This window comes from Brachionichthys hirsutus, chromosome 8 (assembly GCF_040956055.1).
Source record: "Brachionichthys hirsutus isolate HB-005 chromosome 8, CSIRO-AGI_Bhir_v1, whole genome shotgun sequence".
NCBI lineage: Eukaryota > Metazoa > Chordata > Actinopteri > Lophiiformes > Brachionichthyidae > Brachionichthys > Brachionichthys hirsutus.
The window spans coordinates 9345387-9357190 of record NC_090904.1 but is presented as its reverse complement, the minus strand read 5'-3'; the positions used below and the strand labels follow the sequence as shown (position 1 = coordinate 9357190).

At 53.8% G+C, this 11804-nt stretch overlaps 2 protein-coding genes across 2 annotated transcripts in view; both read left to right on the top strand.

The window, feature by feature from the left end:
• Nucleotides 1–6: 6 nt before the first annotated feature.
• aldh4a1 (aldehyde dehydrogenase 4 family, member A1) lies at nt 7–5829 on the top strand. The gene is made up of 15 exons (XM_068741958.1): nt 7–96; nt 1267–1360; nt 1448–1540; nt 1683–1730; nt 1823–1978; nt 2191–2340; nt 2430–2504; nt 2685–2872; nt 3097–3170; nt 3277–3473; nt 3629–3676; nt 3761–3913; nt 4557–4678; nt 5114–5232; nt 5333–5829. Exons 1-15 carry the CDS (start codon nt 56–58, stop codon nt 5443–5445), a joined length of 1671 nt encoding a protein of 556 aa, XP_068598059.1. The 5' UTR covers nt 7–55; the 3' UTR covers nt 5446–5829.
• Nucleotides 5830–6929: 1100 nt separating this feature from the next.
• LOC137898254 (E3 ubiquitin-protein ligase RNF123) overlaps nt 6930–11804 on the top strand; it is a 42825-nt gene continuing 37950 nt past the window's right edge. Inside the window, exons 1-14 of the mRNA XM_068742271.1 lie at nt 6930–7032; nt 7323–7426; nt 7563–7647; nt 8299–8378; nt 8493–8590; nt 8858–8912; nt 9043–9128; nt 9205–9291; nt 9393–9460; nt 10564–10689; nt 10789–10903; nt 11017–11121; nt 11213–11338; nt 11676–11768. Of these exons, the coding sequence (XP_068598372.1) occupies nt 7357–7426; nt 7563–7647; nt 8299–8378; nt 8493–8590; nt 8858–8912; nt 9043–9128; nt 9205–9291; nt 9393–9460; nt 10564–10689; nt 10789–10903; nt 11017–11121; nt 11213–11338; nt 11676–11768 (1194 nt within the window). The 5' untranslated portion in view covers nt 6930–7032; nt 7323–7356. The remainder of the gene's footprint in view (nt 7033–7322; nt 7427–7562; nt 7648–8298; nt 8379–8492; nt 8591–8857; nt 8913–9042; nt 9129–9204; nt 9292–9392; nt 9461–10563; nt 10690–10788; nt 10904–11016; nt 11122–11212; nt 11339–11675; nt 11769–11804) is intronic.

Below are 11804 nucleotides of genomic sequence, written 5' to 3'. Positions count from 1 at the left end.
CCAGGTGCGTCGCAGCGTCCGCGAACAGTTCGCCTTCAGCGCCTGTCGTGGAATCATGCTGCGCCTGAGGGCGGCCGTGTCCCCGGCGTGGAGGGGGTACGTACCGGCGTGACGTCACCAGCTAACTCCTTCACCGTGGCAATGTCCCAGTCAGAGCTAAAGTTAGCGAACCCGTGTGTGTTGAACGGACCGGTTTAGCGCACGGTTTATTCACGCGCACGCCCGAACTATCCTTCACATCCTGCTGGGATGAGAAACCGGATGAGCCCGGTGGTGTGACATGTTTGCTCTTCTTGTCATGACGTCTGTTAAATGTCACTGAGGGAGGGGGGGCGCCCCGCTTTTCATATTTGTCTATTAAAACTGTTACAACCACAGGTGCCCTGCTTGTAGTCCGGAGGGGGTTTTCTTGTCGCACTTGAGTTGTTCCTGTTTACTCTCGGCCTCCATGACGGCTCACCTCGGCTTCTCCTCCGGGTGTGTTTGCGTCAGATGCAGCAGGATGAGTCGCACCTGTTGAAGATGTGGCGTGGGCACATTGAGCGGGAGACGTTGGGTGAGAAGGACTTGGATGCGTTCAGGTGCAGGGAGGGAGGGTGAGAAGAACTTGGATGCGTTCAGGTGCAGGGAGGGAGGGTGGGAAGGACTTGGATGCGTTCAGGTGCAGGGAGGGAGGGTGAGAAGGACTTGGATGCATACAGGTGCAGGGAGGGAGGGTGGGAAGGACTTGGATGCGTTCAGGTGCAGGGAGGGAGGGTGGGAAGGACTTTGATGCGTTCAGGTGCAGGGAGGGAGGGCATTCGCGTCGTTGCTTTCAAAATGGTGAACCAGTAACTCGATGTAGTGCGAGTTGAAAATCAACTGGTGGTGAATTGGAATCCAAGAATGTTGGTGTGAACCGGTTCCAGGACGTCCTGCTTATTCATTAAAGGAGGTCAATGTCCTGGAAGCGGGACCCGGGCCAGCTGGGCTCGGTGTCCTGCTGGTCGGGGGTCAGAGTCCCGCTGGCCTGGGGTCAGAGTCCTGCTGCAGCAGTCACACTGGATCTCCACTGAGTAAATGGGGGGCCCCGCATTATAATCATCATTACTGAGCATTTGTCCATATACTGAGTGTCTTTTTTAACATATATATTTTTTTATTTTTTATTTATTTATTATGTTTGTATTGTATGGTCTGGTAGACTGCTTGAACTGAATTGCCCCTTGGGATAAATAAAGTTGTCTGAATCTGAATCTGAAACGCTGTGCTTCCTGTGTTTCGAAGGTTTAAAACGTTCCCTTGTGCAGCCGTGCAGGTGAAGAACGAACCGGTGCTGAGCTTCAAAGAGGGGAGCGCCGAAAGGACGGAGCTGCTGCAGGTCAGAACCGGCGGGGTGTTTCTGGCGGCGATGGTCCTTTTTTAATACGCTGAGCCCAGCTAAGCGCCGCCATCTTTCTCGCGTTAGGCCTTGGACAGCCTGAAGGGACACACGGAGGAGATCCCGTGCGTGGTCGGCGACGAACACGTGTGGACCAAAGACGTCCGCTACCAGTTATCCGTGAGTCAAGTCAACGGCGCGTCCTGCAGCCGGGGGGCCACCGAGCACAAGTTTATTTATCTGCAGGACACGGTTCAGTTTCAGGTTCTGTACTTTCTCCTTGACAGAAACGGTTTTGTTTTGTGTGCGTTTCTTTTCAAAGCCGCACAATCACTCGCACAAGGTGGCCAAGTTCTGCTACGCCGACCAGGTGGGTTGTTGGAGGCGTCTCTACGCCGGGGATTCTTCCGCCGGGCTAACTTTGCCAACCCCCTCCCCCCCCCCCCCCCCCCCTGGATGCAGGAACTTATCAATAAAGCCATCCTGGCGTCTGTGGCGGCGAGAAGAGACTGGGACCTGAAGCCCGTCCAGGACAGGGCACAGGTTCTGTTCAAGGCGGCCGATGCCATCAGCGGACCGAAGAGAGCCGAGATCCTGGCCAAGACCATGATCGGACAGGTGCGGCGCTCAGACGGGAATACCGGCTCGCTGTAGCCGGCGATCGATGACCGAGGTCCGCGGTGTAAACGCGACCCGGACCGGTTCAGACGCCGTTCGCGCACGGAAGGTGGAAACCTCTGACTGAACCGAGGTCCGGTTGAGGGGAACGGTCGGAACCGGAACGTGTTGCAGGATGTTTGGTTGACGCCTTCCTCGCCCTTCACTCCCAGGCTAAGACGGTGGTCCAGGCGGAGATCGACGCCGCCGCCGAGCTTATCGACTTCTTCCGATTCAACGCCAAGCACGCCGTTGACCTGGAGTCTCAGCAGCCGCTGGACGGCGAGGGAAGCACCAACACCATGCTGTACCGGGGGCTGGAAGTAAGACCAGGAGCTAGAGCTTCAGCGTCCGGCGTCCCCCCACCCGGCGTTAGCCTTGCGCTGATTCTTCAACCCTCCGCTCTCCTCAGGGCTTCGTCGCGGCGGTGGCTCCGTTTAACTTCACAGCGATTGGTGGAAACCTGGCGGGAACCCCGGCTTTGATGGTACGTCTGCTTAACTCATCCGTTCCATAAGCTGCATTCAGGAGGCTGGTAGCATGTTAGCGTTTAGCTTCAGCCTGATGGAGGAGGGCGGAGCTGGGATTAGCTTCAAGGCTTTAGCTGATTGGAGGAGCAGCTGCTCGTTTTTCTTTCTAACCGGGCGGCTCTGCCGGCGTCCCTCAGGGTAACGTCGTGCTGTGGAAGCCGAGCGACACCGCCATGTCTGCCAGCTACGCCGTCTACAAGGTGCTGAGGGAGAGCGGCCTCCCCCCAAACGTCATCCAGTTCCTGCCGGCTGATGGGCCCGTCTTCGGAGACGCCATCACCTCCTCGGAGCACCTGGCGGGCATCAACTTCACCGGGAGCGTCCTGTGAGGATTCCGGAATGCGCTGCTTTGTGGTGGACATTGCTGTTTGATTTGAAGCGTCACAGAATCTCACCAAAAGTCTCACCAGACTCCTTCAATGAATTCCGAATCCTCAAAATGAGATTTCGTCCACTGGAAACGTGTTTCAGTCCGTCCTCCACAGGTGCATTGCGTGTCCGACGGCGGCGTTGTTCGCATGACTATTTACTGTCACTGGTCTTCTGTAGGACTTTCAAGCGTCTCTGGAAGCAGGTGGCTCAGAACCTGGACCGCTACAGGACCTTCCCTCGCCTGGCAGGAGGTGAGCAGAGAACCCCCCCCCCCCCCCCCCCCGGAACACGGCTCCGCCGACCACTAGTCTTTCTTTCCGCGGACTTTCCGCGGCCGCTCATTTTCCACATTTTCAGAGTGCGGCGGGAAGAATTTCCACTTCGTCCACAAGTCGGCGGACGTGGACAGCGTGGTGAAGGGAACCATCCGCTCCGTGTTCGAGTACGGCGGCCAGAAGTGTTCGGCCTGCTCCAGGATGTACGTCCCAGACAGCAGGTGGCCGCAGATTAAACGGCAGCTGCTCGACATCCACAGGCAGATCACAGTGGGAGACGTGAGTCCGCGCCCCAGTTCGCGCCCCAGTTCGCGCCCCAGGCAGAACCGGCCACGTGAGCCGCGCCAGCAGAAGTCACCAAAGACGGTGTTTTAACATGAGGGACGAAGGAGAGGGTTTAACACTCTGACTGCTTTTCTCCTCCTCTTCCTCAGCCGGTGGAAGACTTCAGCACATTTTTCTCAGCTGTGATCGACGACAAGGTGGGGGCGCCTCCTTCCAGGCTCGTGTCCCGTTTCGCGCTCTCCCGGTGTTCCTGACCGGCGTGTTTCTGCTTTGTCCTTCAGTCTTTCGCCCGAATAAAGAAGTGGCTCGACCACGCCAAGTCCTCGCCCAACCTGAGAGTCATCGCCGGGGGCAACTGTGACGACAAGAAGGGTTACTTTGTGGAGCCAACCATCGTTGAGACCACGGACCCGCAGGACGCCATCATGAACGAGGTGCAAACCCACAACCTTTGGATAAACGCCGCCAAGGAGGTTCTGTTTTTGGCCAAGTTTGTTTGTTACTGGAGAACTCCTGGATGGATCTGGATTTTAAAAAATCTGAAGATGGGTCTTCCATTAAATTCCATTATCCCATTAAATTCTGAGAGCGATCCGGATACAAAAACATCTGGATTTTCCTATTTACTTATAGTGGAAGCTTTTTAAAAAATACTATCCTGTAAAATCTGCATTTAATTCACTCAAAAGTTCATTAAAAACGCCGACCCACTTTAACTTTTCATGGTTGGTGTATAAAGACACCAAGAACAATCTAGAACTTTTTGGTGCTGATCCAGATCACCATGTGGACGGTGTAATCGGAACCGGTGTCGTCGCTGTGTAGCTGGAGAGCGCTAGCAGGGTTAGCGTGGGGGGGTGGATTGCTTCGCGTCCGTCCAGCTGATGGTTCTGGTTGTGGTGGGTCGTCCGTGATTGACCTTTTAATAACATCTGGTGTCGCCGCTGTTTGGTTTACTGCGCTGTCCCAGTTCTGACTGTGACCCGTGTTGATCGGGCAATTCTCTGATCGTATTGATCAGCATCGCCGCTGCAGTCGGACGCGTCTTATCTCAAACGTGTGTTTCTGTGTTTGCAGGAAATCTTCGGGCCGGTTCTGGCGGTTTACGTTTACCCGGAGAACGACTACAAGCGGGTGCTGCAGCTGATCGACGACACGTCGCCGTACGCCCTGACGGGAGCCGTCTTCGCCCAGGACAAGTGAGACTCGTTTGTTGTAAGAAGACATCGCGGCTGTGTCCGTCCCAGCACTCTGAGCACGGCTCCCAACTTCCGATTTCACATAAGAAGACGTCAAAGTCTCAGAACATTCTAAGAATTCCTGATCCAGATCGTCACCGGACTTTTATCACCTCTAGAATGAGTTGGGGAACATCCTGTAGAAAGTGTGACGTCAAACTGAAGGACAAATGTCTCCACTGGGGGCCCGCCAGTCAGTCAGCAGAACCTCCCTCCCTTTGGGTGTCTGGCCTCCCGCCTCTGGAGACATTTGTCCGTCTCTTTGGTGGTGGGACGTCCTGCTGACATCAGAGAACTCGTCCCGTCAGACGGCGCCGGATACGTTGGTTCTTCCTCCTCCTCGGTGACGTTCGTACAGAAGGAGAAACCCGCTTCACTCGCTCGCTTGTTTTACAGGAACGTGATCGAAGAGGCAGCCAAAGCCTTGAGGAACGCTGCGGGGAACTACTACGTCAACGATAAATCCACCGGCTCCGTCGTTGCTCAGCAACCGTTCGGCGGCGCCAGAGCTTCAGGTTAGGGGTCCACCGGTGGAACCGTCCCACCGCAGTTGATGACAGGACGAGCGTTTGGGAGGGGGGAGGGTTGACTGTGTCGTCTTTCCTTTCCATGCAGGAACAAACGACAAACCTGGAAGTGCGCACTATGTCCTGAGGTGGACGTCTCCACAGGTGGTGAAGCAGACCCACGTCCCGCTCACGGACTGGAAGTACCCCTACATGGGCTGACGGCCCAATCAGAACCTTCCTGCAGATTATATGAGCGCTGATCAGAACCTGGATGGACCTGATCAGGTCGGCAACCAAACGGGCTTCCAACTTTAAACTGCACTGATTGTCTGAAATCTGAATCTTGTTTTACTCCTCTATTAAATGAACCTAATGGACTTGGTGGGACATAAAATGATTACCGGTAATTGATCGACTGTTATTGACTACTATTAGTATATTATTCAGTAATAACCTAATAGTTACATCCAGCCTTGCATCGGATACAGATATTGTATTGGATCAGGATTAAAGGTCTCCCTCTGTCAGTGTGCTGCACCCCAATCCTTAATGACTCGTATTCATGTGTTATAACAAGCTACATAGATGATAATAACGAACGCTGCCTCCTCCATTGCTCTGATGTCTGTTTTTATGCTTGAATGCTGGCGTTGGCTGTGAAGCCGTCGACAGCGGTGTGCATTTAGCTTTGGCGTTCCTGTTGGGATTTCCCCTGTAAATGTCTAACGCCCCACTTCACCTGGTTTGTGGCACAGGTGGACTTTCTCCCTATTGTCATGATTTTCTGTAGACAAACAAATGCACAGGGTTTATATTTCCGGGTTATGCCTTCCTTAGGATGGGAATTTAGATGTGATTTTTGCCAATAAATGTTCAATAATTGCAATATTTCTTCTGGGGTTCTGTAATTATTACAGCAGAGGATTCGAAACGCCATAAACAAACTGCTGCTGGTGTGACTCTAACTTAATGTGACCCACGGGGGCTGAATCATAGCAGTTTTCTAAGTGTCAGACTTTGAAAACTAATTTAACAAGAAAAACACTCAGAGAGCACAGACCTCCTCCGAACAGCTCGTCCCCCTCCTAACTGGATCTACACTGTCCACATGGTGATCTGGATCAGCACCAAAAGGTTCTGGATTGTTCTTGTATCTTTATACACCAACCATGAAAAGTCAAAGTGAATCAGAGTTGATGTGTATTTTTAACTGATTATTGAATCCATAAATGGGTTTTAATGTTAAAATGTAATATTTGATCCTGACCTCATTCTGGATCAGAACCAGAAGACATGTTTCATGATGGTTCATGTCGGACCCGTTTATGACTGGGATGTTTGGTGAGTGGATTTAATGCAGATTTTACAAGATATAATATTTTTTTAACGCCTCCGTTATAAGTAAATGGGAAAATCCAGATGTTTTTTGGATCCAGACGGGTATCCGGATCACTCTCAGTATTTAAAGAATAAAAGTTAGCCAAGACCCATCTTCAGATTTTTATTAAAGAGATCCATCCAGCGTTTTTCCCGTAATCCTGCTAACAAACGAAAGCGGCCCGAAGCTGAACCTCGGCGGCGGTAAATAAAATCGTTTCTGCGTTCGCGTGTTCAAGCCTTGTTTTGTACCCTCTGCCGCCCCGTCGTCAGAGAGGCGTTGACAGGAACGCTGCTCTGTGACAGACCTGTTAGCCGCTAGCTAACGACAGACAACAAAACGCGTTTTATCTGGATTCATCGGGATAAGACCGAAGACGGGCGGGGTTCCGACGACGGAAGACGGGCTCGCGGGAACAGGAGGAAGCGGTAGGTGGTGCTGTCCGTTAGCAGCTAGCAGCTAGTTAGCCCGCGGCCCCTGGCCCGCGGCTAGTCCAGTTCGGTGTTTTATATATAGAGCGTGTCCACTAATAATCTGTTTAGCTAGCATTAGCCTGCTATTAAGCTGCGCAGCCTTGCTTTCATTGAGCGCCTCTGGTTAATTCATCACACCGTTGTCCCTTCGGCTGATCTACCGAGCCCGGGACGGGAGGAGGACGCGCCAGGTCTGGGCGGAGCCTTCCTTGACCCCGGACTCTTGTCTCCCACCTGTCTCCCAGGTGCGGGCGGGCCAGGTGACCCCGGTCGGGCAGAATGAGCTCCAAAGGAGGCGGTACCGCTCTGACCCGTCTGGCTTCAGACACAGACAAACCCAGAGCGACAGGTTCGAGTCCCGACACAACACCGTGCGAGCATTTGGACATTGTTCTCATAAAAACAGTCAAATCAATAACCATTAATCACTTGTGATGAAGACGGGCTGCTGGACCCGGACCCTAATGATTGTTCTTCTCTGGTAGGTTTAGTGAGCGAGAAGCTGCTGAGCGACTACCTGCATCACGCTTTCCCTTCTGCCAAGCAGACACCTGTGCTGGCGTCCCTCAGGTAAGGGGGGGGGGGGGGGGAATAGTGAATTCTACACGGACGTGTCTCCGAGTCCACACACACAAGCCCTGAGGGGCGCGTTGTGGATTTCGGTTCTACAGATGAAGCGATTGATTGGATCGATAAGAAGGAACACGTTCTGATCGGTGCCTCGTTTCTGTCGAATGTACGAGAGTCTTCCCACAGATCTGTGTGTGTGTGTGTGTGTGTGTGTGTGTGCGCACTCGTGTTACAGCCCCCCCCCCCGCAGCTTCATGTTACCCCCAGCAGCTCTATACTTAGGTTCACTCGGTTGAAGCCGGTCTTGGATCGGCGTTAGAATGGCTGTCAGCGTGACCTCAGCGTGACCTCAGCGTGACCTCAGCGTGACCTCAGCTGAAACATGAAATAGATTCATTGATTAACATCATTTATCCGCTTCGATCGGTGAAAACTCATTTTAGTTTTCCGGACAGCGACCTGGGATCGGATCCCGCCTTCTCCGCTGTGTCGCGTTTCCTGGTTTGATGGCGTCACGCTTTAACGCCGAGGCTCTCGGTGCGTCACTGCGACATGGCGGCGGCCGCGGATGGATTGCTCCGAACTTGACCAAAACTCCCGGAATGTTTCCTGCTGAGCGTTCCGGTCTGATCCTTCTCTTCCGTTGTGCAGGAAGCCGCTCGGCTTCCAGGATCTTGACGCTCACCTGGAGAGACTGTTGTGTGAGGAGGAACCCACAGAGGACAGCAGCGGTAACACGCACGCACGCACGCACGCACGCACACACACACACACACACACACACACACACACATACGCACACAGGATCAACAACACACAGAACCTCCTGTCATGTGTTTGTGCAGAGCCCCCGGTCGACGGCCGCCTGGGCCCCCAGCCGGTTGTCCTGGACCACACCAGCGGCTTCGAGGGCCTCCTGTTTGTGGACGACGACCTCCTGGGGGTGAGAGGGTCATGGGTTCAGGCGGTAAAACGCTGAGGTGGGATGGGATTCAAACTCACGTCCGTTGGGGGGGGGGGGGGGGGGGGTTCCTCTTACGGCTCACAGGTTTGAGTGTTTGAACTGCTTTTGATGACTGTTCTATATTTTTGTGTTCTCGTCAGATTTCGACATAAAATAAATATAAAGACGAAAAAAGAAAAGCTTTTTGGCGACATAAATATTCTCAAGACGTCTGATTGAAATGATTTGATGCGTTTCTGGTTTCAGATGATTGGTCACAGCAACTTCAGCTCCATCAGAGCCACGACGTGCGTCTACAAAGGTAAGGGATCAATCAGCCTGCCGATCAGCCTGCCGATCAGCCTGCCGATCAGCCTGTCCATCAGCCTGCCGATCAGGCGACCAGTCTCAGGTGTGGAATCAGGGATTACATTGATGCTTCCTGTCTGCAGGGAAATGGGCCTATGAGGTGCTGATCTCCTCCCAGGGTCTCATGCAGATCGGCTGGTGTACCCTCAACTGTAGCTTCAACCAGGAGGTACGTGCACACACACACACACACACACACACACACACACACACACTGCGGTAACCAGTGTGTGTTTCTCCCTCAGGAGGGGGTGGGAGACACTCCGTACTCTTACGCTTACGACGGAAACCGAGTCAGGAAGTGGAACGTGACGACCTCCAACTACGGAAAGGTGATCCAGAAACAGGCGGGATATTTTCCCAGAGCAGATTATTTGCTAGTAAATCATGAGTCCCGAGACGGAGGAGGCTGACGGGATGTCTCTCTGGGCAGTCATGGGCGGCCGGAGACATCGTCAGCTGCCTGATAGACCTGGACGAAGGAACCATCACCTTCTGCTTGTGAGTAGATGAACTTCGTCTTCCTGCCCCAGAACCTGCTCTCGTGTCTGTGCAGGAAGCTGCAGCCGGTTAGCGTAGCCTAGCATAAAGACGGGAGAGGAACTGCTAGCCATTTAAGTCCTCTTTCATTCAGGGTTTGTAGACGTTCGTTTTGTCCACGTTGACCCCCGTCTCCGGGTGAGACGGATGCTGAGCTTGTAGACGCTTGTTTTGTCCACGGTGACCCCCGTCTCCGGGTGGGACGGATGCTGAGCTTGTAGACGTTTGTTTTGTCAACGTTGACCCCCGTCTCCGGGTGGGACGGATGCTGAGCTTGTAGACGCTTGTTTTGTCCACGTTGACCCTGTCTCCGGGTGGGACGGATGCTGAGCTTGTAGACGTTTGTTTTGTCTACGTTGACCCCCGTCTCCGGGTGGGACGGATGCTGAGCTTGTAGACGCTTGTTTTGTCCACGTTGACCCCTGTCTCCGGGTGGGACGGATGCTGAGCTTGTAGACGCTTGTTTTGTCCACGGTGACCCCCGTCTCCGGGTGGGACGGATGCTGAGCTTGTAGACGCTTGTTTTGTCCACGTTGACCCTGTCTCCGGGTGGGACGGATGCTGAGCTTGTAGACGTTTGTTTTGTCCACGTTGACCCTGTCTCCGGGTGAGACGGATGCTGAGCTTGTAGACGCTTGTTTTGTCCACGGTGACCCCCGTCTCCGGGTGGGACGGATGCTGAGCTTGTAGACGTTTGTTTTGTCTACGTTGACCCCCGTCTCCGGGTGGGACGGATGCTGAGCTTGTAGACGCTTGTTTTGTCCACGTTGACCCCCGTCTCCGGGTGGGACGGATGCTGAGCTTGTAGACGTTTGTTTTGTCCACGTTGACCCCCGTCTCCGGGTGGGACGGATGCTGAGCTTGTAGACGTTTGTTTTGTCTACGTTGACCCCCGTCTCCTGGACAGGACGGATGCTGAGCTTTTAGCTTAGAGGCTACAATGAAGCTTTGTGACGGTTAGCCATCCGTCATCTGAAAACGCCGCATTAAAGGTGAGACGACGCAGATGTACGTTTAGTTTTGCAGTGGGAACGTTTCAGGTGGTTTTTCGCGTGTGTCTTCAGGAACGGCCAGTCTCTGGGTACGGCGTTCACCAGCATCAAGACGGGCCCGGGCGTGGCTTATTTCCCCGCCATCAGCCTCTCCTTCAAAGAGTCGGTGGGTTTCAACTTCGGCAGCCGGCCGCTCAGATATCCTTCAGCAGAGAACGAATGAGGAGCGGATCGTTGACGGCGGCGGCTCGGGTCCCAATCGCTAGCTAAACTTCCTGACCTGATTGCCCCCCCCACGTACCCCGCGGCCGGCTACCTGCCCCTCCAGAACCCCCCCACGGCAGACCTGGTGAAGGCTCACAGGCTGCTGGGCTACATCAAGAACGTGCTGTCCACCTCCATCGATGCTCAGGTAGCAGCCGGTTCCTCTGAGTCCGTTTGTCTCGCGGCGTCCCGGAACCAAGGCGACCCCTTCTTCTTCTTCTTCTTCCTCTTCTTCTTCTTCTTCTTCTTCTCCTGCTGCAGGAGGAGCGGCTGGTGGAGAGCGACTGCGCCGCCTGGAGGCTTCGCGGAGACCCGACGGTGCTCGTCACGCTGGCTCACATCTTCAACCACTTCGCTCCGCTCATGGTGAAGCAGCGTCTTTAGCCTGGTGCTGGTGCTGGTTCTGGTTCTGGTTCCTCCCCAGAGACGCGTCGTCATGGCGTTTTTGTTCCTGCAGTGTAAAGTCTACCTGGTGGAGGACGTCCTGATGAACTTCCTGTTGGGGATTCTGGAAGGGGGCGGTTCGGTGGATGAACACCCGCTGATCCAGCAGCTCCTGGACCTGTTCTGGCTGCTGATGGAGGTCCGGGACCCGGTTCCTTAGGTTTTAGCACATTTAGCCAACGCTGTCTTCTTCTCGTCACGTTTCCATGAAATGAAAGTCTGGACAAAGACAGAAACCAGGAAGTGTTTATGAATAAATGGAGCACGTTGGCCAGTTCTGACCCGGCGAGCCCGGCTCAGCGGCCTAGAATGTTTAGAATATTTGATCTCCCTTTTATGTGGGGAAAAAAGTAAAGCGATTTGAATCGAGTTAAATTTTTTAAACGGCTTTCTTTTTGGGTCAACATTACCTGTTGCTTGAGACATTCACTAAAAGCTCTCTGTCTTTCTGTCTGTCTCTGCCTGTCTGTCTGCAGGACTACGAGGTGAGTGAGTGTCTGAAGCATCTGATGATGTCACTGCTGAGGGCGTACCGCTTCTCACCCATCATCCCTGACCTGGGCTTCCAGGTAGGTCCTCTGGTCCTGATTCTGGTTCTGGTCCTG

Excerpts from the sequence above, each read along its gene's own strand:
- aldh4a1 (XM_068741958.1), top strand. The coding sequence starts at position 56 with ATGCTGCGCCTGAGGGCGGCCGTGTCCCCGGCGTGGAGGGG. Across the intron at positions 3,171-3,276 it reads CTTCCCTCGCCTGGCAGGAG|AGTGCGGCGGGAAGAATTTC; the intron begins GTGAGCAGAGAA and ends CCACATTTTCAG. Across the intron at positions 4,679-5,113 it reads GCCGTCTTCGCCCAGGACAA|GAACGTGATCGAAGAGGCAG; the intron begins GTGAGACTCGTT and ends CTTGTTTTACAG.